The 22,508-nt window shown below is 38.8% G+C and overlaps 1 protein-coding gene across 50 annotated transcripts in view; it reads right to left on the minus strand.

Annotated features, from left to right (window-relative positions):
- The window catches only part of RBFOX2 (RNA binding fox-1 homolog 2), a 293,081-nt gene that overhangs the window by 75,520 nt on the left and 195,053 nt on the right, over window positions 1-22,508 (minus strand). For 2 of the 50 annotated variants that reach the window (XM_060414153.1, XM_060414147.1), the window contains exon 2: window positions 19,980-20,088. The exons of the other annotated variants lie outside the window; for them this stretch is intronic. In XM_060414153.1, coding sequence (XP_060270136.1) covers window positions 19,980-19,997 — 18 coding nt within the window. In that variant the 5' untranslated portion in view covers window positions 19,998-20,088. The remainder of the gene's footprint in view (window positions 1-19,979; window positions 20,089-22,508) is intronic. 50 annotated transcript variants of the gene reach the window in all.

The following is a 22,508-nucleotide window of genomic DNA, read 5'->3' on the forward strand; positions in this document are numbered from 1 at the left end:
TTCAGTTCAGTCGCTCAGTCGTGTCCCACTCTTTGTGACCCCATGAATAGCAGCACGCCAGGCCTCCCTGTCCATCACCAACTCCTGGAGTTCACTCAAACTCATGTCCATTGAGTCAGTGATGCCATCCAGCCATCTCACCCTCTGTCGTCCCCTTCTCCTCCTGCCCCCAATCCCTCCCAGCATCAGAGTCTTTTCCAATGAGTCAACTCTTTGCATGAGGTGGCCAAAGTATTGGAGTTTCAGCTTCAACATCAGTCCTTCCAATGAACATTCAGGACTGATCTCCTGTAGGATGGACTGGTTGGATCTCCTTGCAGTCCAAGGGACTCTCAAGAGTCTTCTCCAACACCACAGTTCAAAAGCATCAATTCTTCGGCGCTCAGCTTTCTTCACAGACCAACTCTCACATCCGTACATGACCACTGGAAAAACCATAGACTTGACTAGATGGACCCTTGTTGGCAAAGTAATGTCTCTGCTTTTGAATATGCTATCTAGGTTGGTCATAACTACTGTCTACTAAATGTATTTGAAAGTATATATTCTAAATATACAGAGGGTCTATGTTTCTCATATGTCTGGTAAAAGTCTAAGCACTTTGAATATATTAACTCATTTAATTCTCACAACTCTAAAGCTAGGTATTTCCAATGTTCTCCTTTTACAGATAGAGAAACTGACACTTTAAAAGGTTAAGAATCTTATCAAAAACCACTCAGCAAACAGCTGACATATGCAGACTCTAATCCAAATCTAAGCCAATTTTATAGCTGGGGTTGCTAGTCACTACTCCTCGTAGCATCTCCAGCAGGGTTCTCAACACAATATATATATATGTCTGTATTGCACTGAATCTAGAATATTCCCTAAAGATGATGCTTTCCCAAGTCACAGCCAGACTGCAACAGTGAGGGTCAGGGTCTTTCCCAGTGCTGTCCTCCCTCTATCACAATATTCATTATACTGAAAAACTAAGCAACTCAAGTAATGCCTTCCTCTGTAAAGCCATCCTTAGAGGAGGGTGGGAGAAAGCAGGAGTCAGCTGCAACTCCTCTGCTGCTACAACTGGAAAGCAGCCCACAGGTAACAGGTAAACAAAAGGGTGTATCTGTGTTCCAGGAAAATCTTCACGGACACTGAAATATTCCTCTTTTGATTTTTTTCTCAACCATTTAAAAATGTGAGAATATCACGAGCCTTACTAAAGCAGGTAGTGGGCCCAATTTGCCCACAGGCCAGTCTGTTGACATCAGGTGTAGAAGAGACAGATTACACTTTAGATCTAAATAAACCTGGGATAGAACCCTAACTCTGTGATCGGTTACTTATGTGGCTTTGGACAAGACACTAAGCCTCAGTTTTGTCTACCATAAAACAGACATAACAGCACTGACCGTGAGGCTGAAAGGAGCTAAAAGATAAAAACAAAAACAACAGCACCTCATACAATGTCTAATACAGGAGACCTTCAGTGAGTGACTGCATTCACCCTTTCCAGTTGGAAACAAATTCTCCTCTCCTGGATTCTCATAGCATTTAACTTGCACAACTAAGGTCTACAGACATTTAAATGCAAAGCCTTATATTTAACATATCTAGATACGAGTTCCATCTCTCCTATTAGATTAAAAGCTTCATCATAATGAGTGGGGTCAGTTTTGCACAATGCAGAATTACATATGGTACCTAATAAATATAAAGTGTTAAGATTTTTTAAATAAATGAAGATTAAGAAGAACGGTCACATGTATGTGCCCAGCAGTAAATTGTTTTGTTTGGCTAGAGTAGAGAGCCATCAGGAAGGATAGTATGAAATCAAACAAATGTTATCTTGGGTTGATATTAAGTGGGGGAAGAGTGTTGGAAAAGGAAGTGAGAACTGGTGCAGTATTGTTTGTAATGAGAGGAATCAACACTTACACGCTTATGCTTTAGGTATGTGGTTTTGCAAACACAAGAGTTAAAGATGATGTCTTTCTCCTTTAAATCACATGGAGTAACAGAGGTGAAACATTATCTCTGATCTTCTGGTGTACAATGTGAAATATGTCTAATGTCTTAATCTTAAATTTGAATGTACTATCATAGTGAACAGGCCCCATCAAACAGGAAAAATGTATAACCTAAGGACCAAGCAAGACTCAACCCTTTTATCAGTCTACTCTCCCACATCAATCCCAGAACTCCAACAGTTACCTGCCTAGGAGTGACTTCCATGTATTTTTTAGGTCCAGCCATGCCCATTCTCCCAAGCTTTCATTGAAGAAACAGCCTGACCTTGAAAGACAGACCTTGGTTCAAATCCTAACCATACCTCTTATCAGATATGGATGAGTCACTTTAAGCATTTCTAGCCCGTTTCTTCATCTGCAAACTGGCTTATTTACTTAGAAAGTTAAGAGGATTACATGAGAGCAAGCGAAACTGTTGACCTGGGGCCCAGCTTCCCAGCTGATCAGTCCAGGTCTTCTGGGTAAACATCCCCTCTTAGCATCCCACTATCACGACAAACTACTGAAGAACTGAGTCTGTCACTTCTTTTTCGGATTTCTGCTGATGAGTTAAGCACCCTTCCAGTCCAAGACTTACTTGGAATCGCTCCCTCATCCTTTGTGATGTTCTGTTCTGTGTACTGAGTATCCCTATACCCCAATACTTAGATACTGATGATTTTAACTATTATTCCTCGGCAGTGAACAACTGTTCAAATAGAGGAATAACAGAATCACAGTTTATAATATTAGCAATACATGGAATGTACTATAAGGGGGGAGAACTAGAAGGCTTTTGTAATATATTGGAGAAGACAGGTAGGCCTAGACAAATGTAGCAGGGCAAAGGAAATGGAATCAAGAGATGCTGTGTGATGGAATTATAAGAACTTGGAAACCAACCAGTTACAGAGAAGTAGGCAGAACAGGTGATTTTTTAAGATTTATAGTTGCAGACTCACTATTCATGATGACCTATTAACCCACTCACCTTTATCAATACTTTAAAGAAAAAAATTTTTCACTCTTTACAAGTTACACTGCCTAGGGTAAATGAGTCAAGGTTTGTTATCATTCCTTAACTATGTTCTCTGTTCTTAATAAATTATTCTGCATATTGTTCGACATTACTTACCGACATTTAAACATTTATAACACTCTGTCTTCAACACAGTGGGGAGAGGAGATAAAAATGAGATTTTGCTTTTGTAGGACCAAATTTAGAAACTGAGAAAGGCACATAAGCTAATAATTACATCAATGTTATCTGTGCTACAAATAAAGCTAAGCATAAAGTACTGTAAGAAAGGCCCCAAATATAACTATCTTCATTTTCCTAGGGTAATAAAAGTCTAAGTAATCTTAAGGAGAGAAAAGTATTTTGTCTGTATCTTCCAATTTACTTTTCAACTTCACTGTAATTTTTTCAGCTTGGTTATCTTGAGTCCCATTTTGATACTAGTCTGCTGTTGTGTTACAAATCACAGGCTACAAATCCTATCTTAAAAGTTTACCAATTTGCACATTACATCTGTGCTCAGAATGGATCACCGATAGAAACAGATCAATATTAATTTTATTTAAACCATCATAAAAAGAATCACTTAGTTTTTTAGATAATGCCAATGTCACTAATCTTTTTCCTAATGCTGTAGATAAATGGACATTAATTCTCTAGGTTTGTAACAGAGGAAAAAATATTTTTATATTAAGTATTTTATAAATTATATCATTTTTATCCCTTGGGATTTTTCAGACAGGCTCAGATTTCAAACTCTACCTGCTTCTGTAAAGTAAGTTTACAAAGAGCTCTCCGTTGAGAAGGACCGAGCAGAGGCTTGTCACTCTTCTCAGCTCTTATACCAAATGTTTGTGACCAAAGGAAGAAAGAGCTATACAACTAGTAATGCAGAAAGATAAGGACAGAACACTGGATTTAAGATGATCCAGAGCCAATTAAAATAATTTTTAAGAACTCTGTAGAGAATTGACAGGCCATGGAGAAAACCCAGAGAAATAAAACGGATGAGTAAACATGTACAAAGACAAAACAACACCAGTTTACTGGGCAAAACGTGAAATTCATTCTAGACTCTCAATTTACCTACACGCTTATGGCAAAAAAGATAACAATAATGTATTTTCTCTCTTACAATAAATATAAATTATACCCAAAGCCATAAGATGTCAGACAATCTGTAGGTTAGTTAGAAATTGGGAGGAAAAACCTATGAAGTTTTTCATGAAGTTTCATGAAAGTTTCCATGCAGCCTCTAAGTGGGACTTCCCTCGTGGCTCAGATGGTAAAGTGTTGCCTGCAATGTGGGAGACCCAGGTTCAGTCCCTGGGTTGGGAAGATCTCCTGGAGAAGGAAATGGCAACCCACTCCAGTATTCTTGCCTGGAAAAACCCATGGACGGAGAAGCCTGGTAGGCTGCAGTCCATGGGGTCGCAAAGAGTCGGACACTACTGAGCGACTTCACTTCACTTCACTTCAATTTCAGCAGTTCATTTTTCATTTGGCTGTTTGTAGCTTAGTAGATGGCTGGGACCCCAAGGAAACTCACAAAAACAGATTTAATGATTATAGGATAATGACTACACTAATAAAATCCAATCACCAATATTAATTTTGAAATATTAATTTTAAGGGAAAGTATTTCTGATTCCAAGAAAGGAGTCCAGGGCCACATCTATTCCAAATGCGGTCTCAATGATATGATCACCAAACCCACACGGTAGGGACCCAGCCCCTCACACCCACAAACTCATCTTTTACCTGGTTCCTTGAAAGTAGAGATTCCGTATTTTACTGTGCATAACAAACACTCTGGGGACATATCTTTAACGAATCATGATACTGATACTACTCCAGTAGGCAGTTTGGGTACCACACTGAGAAATACTGCTTTTAGAGGCTTTGGCTGGGCAAAATGAAGAGAGTGACGGTGGGGGCAGGTGCTTATAGAAAATACCCTGAAGCATCTAAACGTCTAGAAGGGCAGAACTTAGGGAGGGAGTGGGCTATGAAAAGAAAGTAATAGTGGCCATAAATGTAGGTTACCTGAAAGGAGACAATTACCTCATATGGAATCCACAGATAAGAGAATAAGCACCATTTAAAAAAAAAAAAAAATGCAAACCCTGAAATGCAAGCCTAACAAGGGCCCTTGTTCTAGAGTGGGTATAACTGAGGAACCAGGACCCAAAGTGAGAGTGTTCTGTAGCCACATGAAGGGGAGATGGAGTGCAGGAGGGGACTGAGGGTAGTTCTGAGCTCTTGCAAACAGATGATAAACAAAAATAAAACAGGAAATACAATATACTTTACCTTCATGCTTAGACTAAAAGTCAATTTCAGGATCTGGTACTAGTACTAAGGGAGGCACAGGCTTGGCCGACAAGAACATTGCAAAATGTGTGTTAGTTGCTCAGTCGTGTCTGATTTTTTGCGACCCCACGGGCTGCAGCCTGCCAGGCTCCCCTGTCCGTGGAGTTCTCCAAGCAAAAATACTGGAGTGGGTTGCCATTCCCTTTCCAGGAGAATCTTCCAGATCCAGCGATTGAACCCAGGTCTCCCACATTGCGCAAACTTGCCACCAAATCATTTGTCTTCAAAATACACACACACATCCCTCTTTCAAATTAGTAAGAGAGAAAAGCCAGCCTGATCTCTCCCCTGAGGCTGAGTTCTGCCATCTCAAAACAATAAATATTTAAACAGAAAAATAAATATTTCAGAACAAAGTCATTCAAACCAATAGTCTATTAGGCTAAAAATGACAAACCCGGTAATAGTCTTAATGTCTCCAACCTCTTAAGAGCTCTTTCTTCCAGATCTCCTTAAAGCAGTATTGAGAACCTCAAACATCTGTGAATCACGTCTTCTACTGGCAACAAGAGACCACAAGAGATACTCCGGTCAGCTACCAGCTTCCTTGGAAATGAAAGGATCTTACACACAATTAATGGTTGACTGTCTATTCTATCCAATGTAATTTGGATAGAATGCAATGGATAATTATTCTTTTTCTCAACCAAACTTTTCACTCCAATTTAAATTAATTTAGTCTTTATTGTGTCTTCACGGACAATTAAGTTTTGTGTCTTCTCTATGTTAAACTGAAATATCATTAAAATTATCCGCAACTCACGTTCAGAATAAGACATTAGCAAGATTTTGCTGTGTGGGCTAAATAATAAAATAGTTAATGATTCTTCATAGATTTTTGCACTGGATGTTCTATTATAGTCTACCTCTTTAAAATGAGTAATTTGCATGATATGTACATACAATAATAGACAAAATTTTCCCCCATACCCTTTACAGGACAAAACTGCATTTTGCCTGGCAACCACAGTTAACATGATGGTTTATATTTCCTCTAGTCATTTCATGAGTAAAGCCCCTAAACAGATCAGGGACTGAGTCATATACTACTTTACAGTAGCTTCCTCACCAAACAATAAGCACACTGTAATTGATGTTTAAAAAATACACGCTAAACTGAATTAACCAGGTAGTTGAATATCTGCTTCTGAAGTTGTCTGTAAAAAAGATAGGGACCTTTCTCTCAATAGCTTAGGAACTCTGAAGGAAGTTCACTACAACGTAATCACTCATAAATATTTACTATAGAAGGAGTTATTCATATATATACATATTAACTGAGAAGCTACATGTGAGAGTCCATGCTACGTACTGCGGAAAATGAAAAGAAAAATGAGTCTCTGCTCTCAACAATTCTCACCCAGGGTAACCCAAGAATCTTTCTTTTAATAGTTCTTCTTTCTTCTAGCTTAACCTCAACCTAATGAATTTTCCAAGCAGCTGCCAGTGAACTTTCTAAAATAAAACCTAAATCAGGTATCACTAATTAATTCTTTTCTTAAAATCCTAGATTTTCCTCAATGCCTACAGCTCAAGTCCCAATACTTCTGCATGGAAGTCATGCTCCCTGCAAAATTCATCTATTCGGCTTCAATTCTTGCCATCAAATATTTACCGAGTACTTACTATGGATTATTAAGACACTTTGTTCTAGGTGCTGGGGAACAGTGATTAAAAATACAGGGCTCCTGCCCTTATAGAGTCTACCTTCTAGTGGAGAGACGGATAATGAACAGGTGAGTAAAACAAGAAACAGAAGGAGCGGTGTGGAGAGAACGAAGCAACAAAGCGGGCAGGGGAAGACCAGGCTGGAGGGGCACAGAACCCTCTCAACTACTGATTAGACTTCACCTTTCAATATTTTCCCCCCAAATATATTCTAAAAAGCTTTTGGCATTTATTTCCAGGGTATTTTGGGTCATCTATTTTTTGTTTTTAAAGTTGATTTTTATTTTTATGAAATTATACCTGCACATGATAGTGAACCCAATGGATACGGAAGAATTTATGACAGAAAACGGCAGTCTCCTCCCCGCTCCTTCCCTTCACCAGTTCTCTTGGGAATGACCCTCTGTTAACCTTTTCTTAAAAGGCAGAGGCTCCAAGGCTGGAGGCTACCTAGAGTATGTGCTCAGTTGCTCAGCTGTGTCCAACCTTTGTGATCCCATGGACAGCAGCCCATCAAGCTTCTCTGTCCATGGGATTCTCCAGGCAAGAATACTGGAGTGGGTACCTTCTCCAGGGGATCTTCCCAACCCAGGTATCAAACCCAGGTCTCCTGAATTGCAGGCTACCTTAGGGCTACTGACTCCTCTCACCTCTCCAGACTTAGATATCACATCAATCTGCAGATCTGTGCACACAGAGAGTAGGTCTTGGCCTCCCCAAGAGGCCACTGAACAGGTCAGGTGTGGTAATCGTTTGAACAGCAAACTTTGACCAAAAAGTGGGATGAGCAGGAGGTGAGAGGAAACCAGTAGATGAAAACATGTCCCCATACTCAGGAGGCCTGGCAAGAGGAACAGTAATCTATACAATGTCTCTTAAGACTTCTGCTGAAGCCAAGGCATCAGCAATGTCTTTTACAAAGCTTTGTCCAACCTTTCTCCTTTGTTCTCTCTCCCCTTTTCTTGTCCTGCTTTCCTGAGATTGTATTCCCCAATAAAGTACTGTCTCAGGCTCTGTTTTTAGGGCACACGGGCTAAGGAAATCATCTGAGACTTATCTCTTGTGTTTTCCATCTTTGCATCTTGAAGCTTGCATTTTGGGAAATTACTTTCTTTCCTTCGATGGCCTGTTTTCTTTTGACTATCACATTCTTAACCTCTTAAGCTCTTTCACATTCTCAAATTGTCCCCTTCTCATTGTACCCAGTACTGGTTTTAGGCATGCTTTCTCTTCTTTAACCTTACTACGTTAGTTAGAATGCTTCTTTAAATTCTTCTCTGCCCCCTGGATTATGTTTCCGTTAGGGTAAGTACTTCTTTTTGTTTCTTCTCTTCCCTTTCATGCTTAAAGTGCACTGGTGACCCAGGTATAAAACTTGGTTAGCTGGTGTGGGTTTCCTCTGCTATCCTGTAAGGAAATCTGTTCTGTTACTCGGTCTCTTCCTAGAATTAAAATTCTAATTGGGAACTCAGTATGAGATAAGAAAGAGCACATCAGTGGTTTTCAGGGTTCATTTCAGAGTATGCAACGACCTCCTCCTAGGCCCCAAATATCATATTAAAGAAGGGGTGCCAATATTTAATACAAAAAGCTAAATTTCGCCAAACATTTTTGATCAATTTATTTGGAGTTAAACAACCTGGGGTTTTGATTTTTCCTTTTTTTTTTTAATGCTGGAGAAAAGAGGCAGCAATCGTAAACACTGGCTACTTCCACTGGGAAGGAGTTGGAAAGGTTACATTGAGGCCAAGCAGTTGAATCAACCCTTGTAGAATGCACACGAAATCCCTGTTGTCCATCCCTTCTTCACTCCTGCTCTGAACCCAGAGCCTCTTGGGGTTCCTGCTAGGCAAACCAGCTTCCACACCACTCACAGGCTCCTGGTAATAACCGGCAGGCTTTAGCTTCTCGTCCATTCATCCATCAACTGGTTCCTTTTTGCTTTCTTTTAAAGAAATCTGTTTAACGTTTGTTTATAATAATTCTTCACCCTTTTCTGTTAGTGTTTGCTGTTCTTGGTTTATTTCTTTTGGCACTTCTATACTGTTATTTCAGTGGAGTCTTATAAGAGATGTAAGGCAAGTAAAGTATCTATCATTCTGACCCAGAGGTCATAATTTATTTTCTGGAAAGGATTTCAACCATAAGTAAATTACAGAATTCCAGGTTCCTTTTTCATTTTGAGAAAGGACATTGATTTAATGGACTTCTATGTTTCTTTCACCATTTAACAATACTAAGATTTATTAAAGGCAAATGAAAGAAGTTAAAGGAAGATGAGAAGTATTTAGCACAATTCTAAAAACAGCCCTTTTACTTACACTTTAGGCAATTAGATACATTTAGATTACAGGAAGTAAAAAGAAAAACAAAACAAAAAACTCAAAGAAGAGCAGAAACAGATGTGTACTTTACTTCTGGCCATAGTCCGAGCGCCATGTACAAGTATATCCAACACTATGTGCTAAACATCATTCTAAGTCCTGAAAAGCAAGACTTTCAAGGGTCTAATCACTCTCAGAACATAAACAAAAGAAAAACAAGTATTTATCAATTAAAATGTGTAACTCTTCGTCTTCCTCCTTCACAAATGTAATGGTGGCCAATATCAGAATGCAGTTTAAAGGAAGGAAAACAATTCCCATTATTCTACTGGTCTCTAACACACAAATCAATCAGGCACACTACAGACTCTGACCCGTCAGGAATGGCAATGAAATATAAACTAGTGGCTGCAATATTTATTCCTTCCTCAAAATGAGGCAAATAAATCTAGAAAAGAAATTAAAAGTCCTATGTTGGGAGAAGTCATGAAAAAATATCTATCATGGAGAAACCGTCATTACTAACCAGGAAAACCTAGTCCTATCTCAAAGTAAGGGAGGATATTCAACTTTAGAAAGGTGGCATGCAGAAAACCAAGAGCGGAGATCTAAAATCAGTTCCTAAGAGCACTAAAAAGAAGCTATCTATATGGATGTTAGAGTTGGACTATAAAGAAAGCTGAGTGCCGAAGAATTGATGCTTTTGAACTGTGGTGTTGGAGAAGACTCTTGAGAGTCCCTTGGACTGCAAGGAAATCCAACCAGTCCATCCTAAAGGAAATCAGTCCTGAATATTAACTGGAAGGACTGATGCTGAAGCTGAAACTCTGATACTCTGGACACCTGATGTGAAGAACTAAGTCACTGGAAAAGACCCTGATGCTGGGAAAGATTGAAGGCAGGAGGAGAAGGGCACGACAGAGGATGAGATGGTGGGATGGTATCACTGACTTGATGGACATGAGTTTGAGCCAAGCTCCGGGAGTTGGCAATGAACAGGGAAGCCTGGTGTGCTGCAGTCCATGGGGTCACAAAGACTGGGATATGACTGAGCGACTGAACTGACTAATACACTATAATGATTGCTTGGTAACAAAAACACTCCCAGATTTCATTCCACGTTTCCTATTTCCAAGTCAAGACAAATGCTCAAAAAGCAAACCAGAAAATCTTCAAGCATTTCAAAGGGCACATTTATTTCTTACTTATAATCTTTCTTCCTTAGAACTTCATTATCATTATCACATCAACTAGACTATCCAGCTTCATTCAAGAATAATTTCCCAGCAAAGAATGCCCAAGATATCTGAGTTCACCTTTTAACTCATTTTCATTTTTTCTCTCTAGGAACAGAGGGCATACATACTTCACATTTTAGCCTCTACAGACTGAACATCTTTTATTAAAGGCCTGGAGGTTTCTAAGATGTTCTGAACTGGAGAACTAGCTCCAGTTCTGCTGTACTGAACTGTATGACCTTGGACAGCTCACTTCCTCTGGGGTTCTGTTTCCTGATTAGTAAAGTAAAGCTCATTACAGCTCTTAGAATCTGATTCTGTGAGAAAGAGACCTTACCCAAGGGATAGCATATAGTGAAAAAGAAGAAACATTAGGTATACCATGTGAAACTGCGTTTTCTTCTGTAATAGTCAGCAAAGTGCCATTAAATCTTAGCTGCTTCCTTGCCCAAAGTGGCTAAGAGCTGCTCAAAAGAGCCAGTGCTTTGATATCTCTCTTACCCTGTACAAATGCTCCCATGTGATATACTAAGCCATCAAACTCTAAGAGCTGAGATAAAATTTCAGGAAATGAAAGTTATGTATACTGCTACTGCTAAGTCGCTTCAGTCGTGTCTGAATCTGTGCGGACCCATAGACGGCAGCCCACCAGGCTCCCCCATCCCTGGGATTTTCCAGGCAGGAGCACTGGAGTGGGTTGCCATGTCCTTCTCCAACGCATGAAAATGAAAAGTGAAAGTGAAGTCGCTCAGTCGTGTCTGACTCTTTGCGACCCCATGGACTGCAGCCTACCAGGCTTCTCCGTCCATGGGATTTTCCAGGCAAGAGTACTGCAGTGGGGTGCCACTGCCTTCTCTGAAGTTATATATAGAATAGTTAAATTGATCAATTCTGTACTTAGCCCAGAGAAACCTAAGGCTCTAAGAAAATTAGCAGACACTTCTCAAGGTTCTGGCTAAAGGTAAATTACAGAGATTTTTCTTATGTCAAAGAAAAAGTTAAATAAATACTAAGGCCTGTATCCTTCATATGATACTTAAGGTAATGGCTAGCATTAAAAAAAGGGGGGGGATAGAAATAGCATAAATGCTGAAATAAGCTAAATGTGGATTCAAACCCAGGCTTTGCCATGTACGGTTGTGTGACTGTGGACAAGTCACTGAACTTCTCAATTCCTCAATACTTTTATTTGTAAAATGAAGACAGCTACCCAGTGGGGTATCTACAAGAATTCACTGAGAGCATGTATACAAAATTCTCTGCTTTTGGCTAAAAAAAAAAAGTAGTAGAAATAATAACTACCTATTGTGAAGGAAGAAGAAAAAAGGGGGAAAGAATATATAGTCCACAATATAAACCTAAGAGCTGAGTTATAACTTTAAAGTTCTTCAAGTTCTTTTTCACACAATAGCAATATCACTACCAATGTTCGGGGGTGGTGGTGTTTGGTTCATATTCTTTTTACTAAAAGCTTTATATAAAATATAGGCTAAGTGAAATGAACCCAAACACAACACATATATTCCCAGTTGTTCCAAAATGTCTCCTGGTTCCTCAAGAGAGAAAATGATAACAGCATATATTTGGCTGAACTTCTGTTCATAGTTACTGCACAGGTAAGTGACAGGCAACCATTCCAACTCAAGAAAGCTCCACCCAGAGCCACCCCACTCACTTTCTCTAGCAGGTCCATGTTGAGTTCAACAGCACCCCCACCCCACTTCAACGTCTAGATAACCTGAAAACCATTTAAATAGCAATGGCTGAAAGCCTAAAGGCTACTTACTACGGGATTTCTAAAGATTCATAAATCTCAGACCAACGCTCATCATCTTCACTGTCCACAGTGCTGTGTCTTCTCCACTGCTGAAGTGAGCAGATGGAACACTGACTTTTCTTCCTTCCTCTTCTGCTAGGACTGCAATGACAGGGAATCTATAGGACAAAGGCATCTCTCTCCTTTTCCACAACAGACCACAAATCATGCTCAACCAGAAAAACACAGAAACCCTATTCTTCCTGTGATCTTCTCCATGTATTCTTAAAAAACTATCTTTAACTGTGATTAGACCAGTCCTAGCCTCTCTCTGAAATTATTCCACCACTGAGTCTCACGTAATACTCAAAAAATTTGCTTCTAGATCCACTTAATATCTTACCTAACACACACACACACACACACACACACACACACACGCCATAGCCTTTTCTCACTCCTTCCCGTTCTGCCAAACTCCCCAAACTAATTCTTTTCTCATCGGAACTTCTAAAGGTATTTTATGGACATCATATCCACGTAATTTACCATATTCTATCTTGGTATTTTAATTATTCTTTTACATCAAATGCATTCTTCTCCAACATTGCTTGAAAGTATTGTTCAGCTGATTTTTCATTCATAAATTAGGAATACATTAAATGAAAATCATGTAATCTTTTAAAAAAATAAACGTTCTCATTTCTGCTTTCAATTAGGATGGAGTAACGAGGACAAGACTTATTTTGCCACCTCAAACAACTAAAAACAGAAAAAGTACATGAAGCCTGGAGAAAGTTCTCAAGCTGTGGCACAAAAAGGGAAGCCAGGCAGTGGTCTCCATGAGATGAGGCGATAAAGCTTCAAGTCCAGGGAAGCCAAGACCGCCAGAGGTCACAGGGGAGAGCGCTGTAGGAGAGAACTATAGAGAGAGAATCCTGAAGACCCACGGCGGGCTCTCCTCAAGAACCCAGCTGAATGACAGCATATGCGAGAAGCTACTGAAAGAATTGAAGGGAGCAGTGCTAAGAGCTCACACAGCATCAGAAACAACCTGTTCTCCAAAGTGAGAGTGGAAAATCTGATAATTTAAAAATCATCAGTTACAGCACCAAGAAGAGTCTTGCCTCAAACGCGAGGCAGACTAATAAACACAGCTCTAGTCCTATCTAACAAAGCTTAAAAATAAATCCAGAAAGGATTAAACTATTTCTAAGAAAGTCAGCTGTGTTGTAGACAAAGCTCAAGAATATTTGCAAGCAGAAAAAACAAACAAAACAACCCATCTAGCATCTAACAAGGTAAAATTCACAACGTCTGGTATCCATTCAAAAATTACCATGGATTCAAAGAAGCAGAAAAATACAACCCATAATGATAAGAAAGATCAACCAACTGCAACTGATCCAGAATGAATATAGATATTAGAATTAACAGATAATGACATTAAGACATCTGTATTCCACATGTTCAAAAAAACTGTACATAAAAGAAAACTCAGCATGTTAAGAGAAATGGGAGATACAAAAAGATCTGCATCAGAATTCTAGAGATGAAAACTATACTATCTGAGCTTAGAAAAATTCTATTGGACTAATAATGACAGGTTAGACATTGCAGAAGAGAAGTTCAGTACACTAAATACTACCACAACAGAAACTACCCAAAGGAAATACACAGAGAGTAAAAAAGATTAAGAGTAATGAACAGCAAGCCCTGAAAATAACATGGAATGGTTATGGCCTAATATATACTGGTGATGATCGTTTTTTTAAAAATTGAAGAATAGTTGATTTACAATGTGGTGTTAGCTTCAGGTGTACAGCAAAGAGATTCAGTTTTATGTAGATTCTTTTCCATTATAGATTATTATAAGATATTGAATATAGTTTCCTGTGCTATACAGTAGGTCCTTGTTTATCTCTTTTATATGTAATAGTGTGATCTGTTAATCCCGAATTACTAATTTATCCCTTCCCTGCCCACCAGCTGCATCCCCTCCTCCTCCTAAACTTTTTTTTTAAATTTTTAATTTTTATTTTTACTTTATTTTACTTTACAATACTGCATTGGTTTTGCCATACGTTGACATGAGAAAGAATCTACTTCTGGTCATCTTGAGTGGAAGGAAAAGGGAGAAGGAGATAGCTTGCAGTCAATATACCACATTTGGTATACTTATTATGGGTTATCAGTCCCTTAAATTTCACTGTCACCTTTTCACATTCTTTGCCTTTCTACACTTATTGGAGTCATACTCTCTTTCCTTTCCTCTTTGCTGACCTCTCAAGCCAGAGCTCCTATGCCACCTACCCACATTCTATCTTCTGGATATATGCAGCCTTCCACTGGAAGATCTACAAGAGACTTGTGTGTTCTCCAAACAGCCAAAAGTCCTCCTTTCTTCTTACCAAATAAAACATCCATTTCCAAAATGACATCCTATTTTAAGTATTGACTGATTTAGGTAATAAACACGAGAATATATGTGACTTTAACTCTTTTGGTTTGAACTTGTCATGAAGGAACAAGTTAAAATTCATTAATTCAATCAAGAAGTATTAAATTGAACTAGATATGATGACAAACACAGGCGATACAGTCTCAATCCTACAAGAAACTACAGTCTGATGGAAAAAACAGACAAATGTATTCACAATTACAGTAAAAATGGAAACCTACATACTATGGACTAAGAGAACAGTACATACACAATGCCAAGGAAGCACAAAAAAGGGAAAACTATGAGACAGGGCAAGTTTTCTGAAGCGGTAACATCTAAGCTGAATCCTTAAGGCAAGAAATAAATCACGTGGGAGAAAGTAATAATATATAAAAATAATATATTAATATGAAGAATTATATGAAAAGCATGAAGGTACAAAATTGCAAGTGGTTCAGTAGAGTGGAGGGAGAAAGCAAGTGAGGAAAGGAAAAGAATCATCAAGATTTCTAGGAGGAAAATGAGAGAAGCAAACCTTAACAGGGATTGAAGACGACCTGTCAAAGCTGCTAGAAACCATGTCGCCGTCATCAAGTTAGATGGGGATGCTTCCCCTCTGCTAAATATCAGGGTGAACTGCAGCCCTCCAAGTCAGGGGTTGGCAAGATACGGCTTTCGTCCAAAGCTGCCCCACCACCTGCTTTGGATAATCTGAAAGCTAAGTGTAGTTTTTACATTTTCAAATAGTTAAAAAATTCAAAAGAAGAGTATTTTGTGGCACATGGAAATAATATGAAACTAAAATTTCAGAAGTGTTTTTAAATAAAGTTTAACAAGAACATAGCCACGCCCATTCACTTACCAATCCTGGATGACCACTTTCATGTCACAACAGTAGAACTGAATAGCTGTAACAGAGACAGCATGGCTTGAAAAGCCAAAAAAAATTTACTATCTATCTAGTCATTAATGGAAAAAGTTTATGGAATTCTGCTCTGAGTCTTTCAAAATCCCATCTCCTTCAATTAAATCTCAGCTTATCTGTTAAGAAGTTCTTATAAGAAACCTCATAATATTAGATAAAAGACTAATTATATTATTTGTAGATATAAGAGTATTATTTTTTAATTTCATAAAGTAATTACTGATTTCCATTTCCATATTTTCTTCTTAAATATTCCTTTACATATGAAATATCAAATTTTGATTGCAGAACTTTATCCTGCAATTCTAAATGAATTAAATATCTCTAGTTATATGATTCCAAATTAAAAAGTTTAAAACTGTATTTCCTTCTGTTAATAGCAGTCGAGCTGTACTTATTTCCTGGGTCATTAATTAAATAAATGTTATTCTAATATTCCAAAACTGATTGATAGCCTTTGAAAAATTTCAAGAGGAATGATGGAAAAAATAATATATCAAAATATGATAATCTAAGATTATTTCTAAAGTATTTGATTTTTAATAAGTATTATTAAATCAAAATAATTTCCCAGGATTTAATTTCTTTTTTTGGGTGTGTTTTGCTTCTATTCTCAATAGAAATAGAACAGTATGATTTACTGTTGCTATCAATTTAAAAGACTCTATAATTCCCAATTTTAGCTCTTCAACACTTTTTCGATACAATTTCAACATCTCAAGGAAGGTGATCAAATTTATTTTTGTTGATTTTTAATATGTCATTTGTTGGCCCAACTGGCATCTTCAAAACAGAATTTGTAAAAAAAACAAGTTTAAAAAGTGAAAACTTCAGTGTTAGTAACCTTTGAAGGATCTGGGCAAGACCTAGAAGTTAGAAGGCAGGGAGATTCTCACCAATCAGCCGACAGTGTGCATTAAAATGGAGAAGAAAACAAATATTCTACTTTAAGAGGTGAGGGAAGTAAGTCCTTACTTTTGAAGTTGTGAATTGGTGACAACATTACATGGCCAATAGACTTTGAAAACTGAGTAAACTCAACGTGCTGTCAAAAAATAAAACCTATAACAAAGATATGCTGCTTAATAATACTCATAACTACTTAGTAATTAGATATAAATGATACACCATTCATATAAATTGTCATAATTAGACCAGAACAGCAAAGACTCTAGAAACCATATGGTTTCCTATCTATGAGGAATAATTCAAGGAGGCAGGTAAGATGAGCACAGAAAACAGAAGACTGAAGGGGACATGTAGCAGTTATTTTCAAATACCTGGGTTTTATGAAGGAGAGATGAAACCCCTCCAACGTGAGTCTGGATGACAGAACAATGAAGAAGGAGAAGACAAGAATGGAGACAGACTTATGCTCACCATGAGGAAATGAGAAGAGAATAACGGAAACAGATTTGACCTCACCATGAGCAAAGTATTTCAACTCTGTAATGGCCAACAATGGAGCGATTTATCTATGAGGTTTGTGGTATAATGGAAGAATATGCAAATCTGGAATTAAAGGCATCTCAAATCTGAATCCTATTCCTATCCGTTCCTAGAACTATCAAACTGCTTGACTTCTTGAATCTCAGTTTAATGTACTGGAAAAAAAATGGGAAAAACACCATCTACCTCAAAAAGAGATTGGCAAGTGACATATGATATCAGTAAAACAATTTTATATATGTAAATGTGCACACGTGTAGGTATGCTAAGTCTCTTTGGTCATGTCCAACTCTTCGTGATCCTATGGGCCATAGCCCACCAGGCTCCTCTGTCCATGGGATTTGTACGTAAAACTGGTACAAAGTAGGTATGCAAAAACAAAAGGTTATTTCAATAACAGTAATTATTAGTGGTGGTCAAGAACAGGGAAGCTGAAGCCAAACTCTGGTTGAAATCCTGGAGCTGCCAACTTAACTTCTTTGTATTCCTGTTTGCTGATTTCTACAATATGGGTATAACAGTACTTATACGGCTGCTGAAAGGAACTGTACAAGGTGCTGACGATGGTGCCTAATGCGTAATATATATACTCTACAATGTTATTGCCTGTGTGCTTAGTCGCTTCAGTTGGGTCCAGCTCTTTGTGACCCTATGGACTATAGCCCGCCAGACTCCTTTGTCCATGGGAGTTTTTCAGGCAAGAATACTGGAGTGTGTTCAGCCATACCCTCTTCCAGGGGATCTTCCCGACCCAGGGATCGAACCTGCATCTCCTGCCTTGCAGGTAGATTCTTTACTGCTGAGCCACTAGGGAAGCTCAACCTATTATTATGTAATATCAGAAAAATAAATTCATTTAGTGAATTCCTTGTTATTGCAAGTATTCTATCAAAGCCTTGAACATGTAAAAGATGGAAATTTCAGAAGTAAACAAGAGAGTCTCACCTAAATTCATTCATTAACACAGTCAACAAGTATTATATGAATATGTAATACTTACAAGGGGCATTAGAGCACAGTGGTTAAGAGTACAGATTCCTAAGACAGTCTGTGGATATGAATCCCGACAGTATCTCTTAGTAGCTTATAAACTGGGGCAAATTACCTAATCATAGTATTCCTCAATTTCTTCTGTCCTATGAGGGATAATTACAGGGCTGATGAGAGCATTCAATGATCTCAGGCAGGGACTTCCCTGGTGGTCCAGTGGCTAAAACTCCACACTCCCAAAGCAGGTGGCCTGGGTTCAATCCCTGGACAGGGAACTAGATCCCACCCACATGCCTCAAATGAGTTCCCAGGCCACAACTAAAGATCCTGCATGCCCCAACAAAGACCAAAGGTCCCGCATGTTGCAACTAAGACCCAGTGCATCCAAATAAATAAATAATTTTTTAAAATGAGTTAATATAGGTAAAGTACTTAGGACAGTACTTGACAGTAATACATCATTTTGACTACATGCCAGGCACAGTTCTAGATACAACTGACTTCTGACAGCGTTCCTGCTTTAAAGACCTTACATTCTTTGGAGGGGTGGGATAGCACTGATGATAAACAAGCAAATAATAAGTAACGACAAAAATATCAGTGACCAGAGAAAACAGGTTAAGGGGATAGGGAGAGATTGGGGAATTTGAGTTAAGAAAGTCAAAGGAGAGCTCTTGAGAAACCTCGAAGATGAGCATTTCTATGACTAAAGAGAAAAACAGAAGGAAAAGTTCTGAGCAGGAGGATGCAAGGCATGTTAAAAGGAACAGCAAAGATGTCAGTGCCAAAGGGCAGTAAGAGGTAAGGCTGGAGAGAGACAGCCAGGTTCCCGATCACTCAAGAGCCTTAAGAGATCAGAGTGAGGGCACTGGATTTTATTCGGAATCTGAAGGGAAACAAGGTTTAAAGCACGGGAGTGACAAAATCCAGTGTGCACTTCAAATGACTCACTCTGCCAATGAAACCAATTATTAATCAACTATTAATCAATCTAATCAATTATTTGGCTCCAAGGCTTTCTGAATTTAATCATTCTACTACTAGTGGTGGTTTAGTTGCTAAGTCGTGTCCAACTTGTGTAACCCCATGGACTGTAGCCTGCCAGGCTCCTCTGTCCATGGGATTCTCCAGGCAAGAATACTGAAGTGTTTTGCCATTTCCTTCTCCAGGGGATCTTCCTGACCCAGGAATCGAACCCGGGGCTCCTGCATTGCAGGCAGATTCTTTACCAACTGAGCCAGGGGGGACATTTTGCATATTTTGGGAAATGGAAACAATACGTCACAATAGCAGACTGAGGCATTTCTGACTGCTTGAAAATCAGGCATCCAAATCCAATAATGAAACTGCTACATTTAAAATGACAAAGCATTTACTGCAGGAGAGCATTCCATTTGTGTTTGTTAGATTTCACATATGAAGTACTGTTTAGAAATGTTTGAGAAAGATTTGACAGCGGTTTTGGAATATTGGAAAAAAAAAAAGACTGAGAAGTTATGATTCCAGAAGGGAATGCTTGAGATATCAACAACATAAGATTCCAGAGAGGAACTATACACCAAAAGGCGGGCTCGGGGGCTGTATTATCACCATGACAACACATACAGATGACCAAGAAACAAACCAAGATAAGAATGACCTGAAGAGAAGTTAAAATGTGAGCACTCCACGAACCAAAAGTCTGAAGAGAAATGAGACTGTTTCCATACGGCAGGCAACCTTTTAGAAATGAGTCTGAAGATTTTCAGAGAGATCAGAACAATGGAGGAACAAAACCAGGACTCTGAGCTGAGCCACTGACCAGGATGAGGAGCGGCATCTCCTTTTCAACAGGGAGGTGTCCTCCACAGCAAGACAAACTTGAACAGCGGACTGTCAAACACGAAGCTTTCCTAGTCTCAGCTGCAAAACTAAGCATAAGGATAAAGGGAAAAAATTTAGAGAAAGGGTCAAAAAAAGGTGTGTGTTTTGGGGTTATGGGAGGTGACCGAAAAGAAAAACCATTCGATAAGTCAAAATTGCTCAGATTTATGGGATTCTGGGTATCTTTTATGGAATTCTGGGTATCTTTTCAGGGCAGCTGACTAATTTTTAGAATAGCAGTGTTTTTCAAGAGCCAGCCTTGGCCATGGCAAGGAAATGGTTATAAGTGAAGATATGTAGCAATGTAGAAGAATTCTGAAACAAACCAAAGCTCTGGAAAAAGTGAGGCTTTTTTTGGGTTCATTGTAAAGGAACATAAATTAGTCTCAAACCCACAATCTCCGCCTACCCCCCAACTTCCCAGAGTCCTGTGCAGCCCACAGCAAGTGGAAGTGTGCCAAGACCAACAGTGTGGACTGAAGCTCTGTGGATGAAGGGCGTGATGGGCTCCGGTGGACCTGGCGGGCAACCCAATGGGAATCATTTGAAAGCGGTGTCACAAAATGGAGACTAAATAATCACTAAGGACAGTCAAAACGCACAGAAAATACGCTTAGCAAAATCAGAGGACAGATTCCCTACTCCAACTCATTAAAAAAAAAAAAAATCCAAAACTAAACAAACAAAAATCCAGATAAGATAGTAGAAAATGAAACAAAGCAAAATATACCTGCCCCCTTACCTGCCTTTAACTAAAGTATAACACCCTCCCTCTTCTCTCCTCCCAGCCACCCTGGAACAGAATAGGGAACTAGCCACAGCTCAGGTGAAGACTTAGGCCATCTAGCTACACAGAGGGGAGATGGCAGACAATGGAAGTGGTGATTCATTACAAAAGAATACACTCCTAGCGGCCTGCTGCCTCCTGGGCTCACTGCACTATTTAAAGGAACAGCAACCCCCTTTCCAACCTCCCTTATTCTTAACACCTTCCCTCCTCTTGGTCCTGATGGAAAACAGATTTTGAAGAAAATGCCAGCAAAGCACTGAGCTGTCCAAGAAAGGGAGGGCTTTGTGTTCCACAGAAACTGGCAGTCTTACTCTAGAGAAGAGAACAAAAATTTTCTTTCACGTCCACACTGTAAGATCATCCTCTCTGTCTAGTATACTTTCCCTTTCAATAGCAAATAGTATAACCTTTTCTTATTAATTGGAGTTGAGGTCATTTACAACTTTGCCTAATTTGACACATATTACAAGGATGATTTCTCTTCTCCTTCCTTTTATTCCACACTGTTATTTTCACAGACGAGAAGAGATGCAATATTTTGGTTCATAGGCTCTGAAAGAAGAGAGCATCTCAGTGAAATACTCCAACATACATAGGAATGACAGGAAACCTAAAGTTATTTTTTTTTAAATCACATGAGCATGTGTGTCTACTATACTAGAATTCCATAATTAAATGGCCATCTGCTTTTTTCTTTTTAAAGCAAAACTTTGATAACTTATCGCAAATAACCGAGCATTATAAACCAAAAGCAGGCCTTATAAAACCAGAGCATAGATAATAACAATGAGTGCACACCATGCAGCTACTGATACAGATCTAAACATGTGATGAAAATGTCATCCACTGAAAGCCCTTCACCTTCTTCCACCAAGTGAGGGACGGAAATGGGATGCAGATCAAAGATGCAAAGAACCTAGGTGACAAAATGGTGAAAACATACCTAAATGCCTTTCCTAATATACTTGCTGAGATATTAAATACCACAATGAACTGTTTGATAACTTGAACCATAAACAATGCAGACATTTTCTACTCAGAAAGCTTTACGTTGACAGATCATTATCAAATACTGGGATCCTATGTCTGGCTCAAAAAACCAAAAACTAGCCCTTCACCCTCCCCCCAAAACCCCCATAGAACAAATAAAGATTTGGCCTGTTTGGCTACTTGCTTCATTTTCCCCCTAGATTATTAACAGCTATGTATGTTACATTAACATAGGAAGTGTATACAAAAAACAAACACATTGGAATACCGGAACTTCCCAAGTGTGACATTCTGTATTTTCCATTTGTATACATTCAGAACCGGAAAAACTGAGCTCCTACTTTCCCTTCAGCATTCACACACACTGAGAAAATCATTAATGAGTTTCACTCATCTATTAGAATTCTTAACCACTCCCAAACTCCTTCTTTCCAGTTTCTACTTATCTCTTCTGCTTCCTTCCTAAAATTATAGTTTTCTTAAATGCTGATTATTAAGACCAAGTTATTAAGTGTGCAAACGCTTATGCATTCTAACTTGGGCTTGCACATGCTTACTCAGCTCCTCTAGAAACTAAGGGGACAGGTTCCAAGAGGTCATGGAAAACCTCTGATTATAAGAAGTCCTAGTTTAGGTAACTCTTTCACTGACTTAAAAATATATATAACAAAAGTCATATTTACATTA

This window comes from Ovis aries, chromosome 3 (genome assembly GCF_016772045.2).
Source record: "Ovis aries strain OAR_USU_Benz2616 breed Rambouillet chromosome 3, ARS-UI_Ramb_v3.0, whole genome shotgun sequence".
Lineage (NCBI taxonomy): Eukaryota > Metazoa > Chordata > Mammalia > Artiodactyla > Bovidae > Ovis > Ovis aries.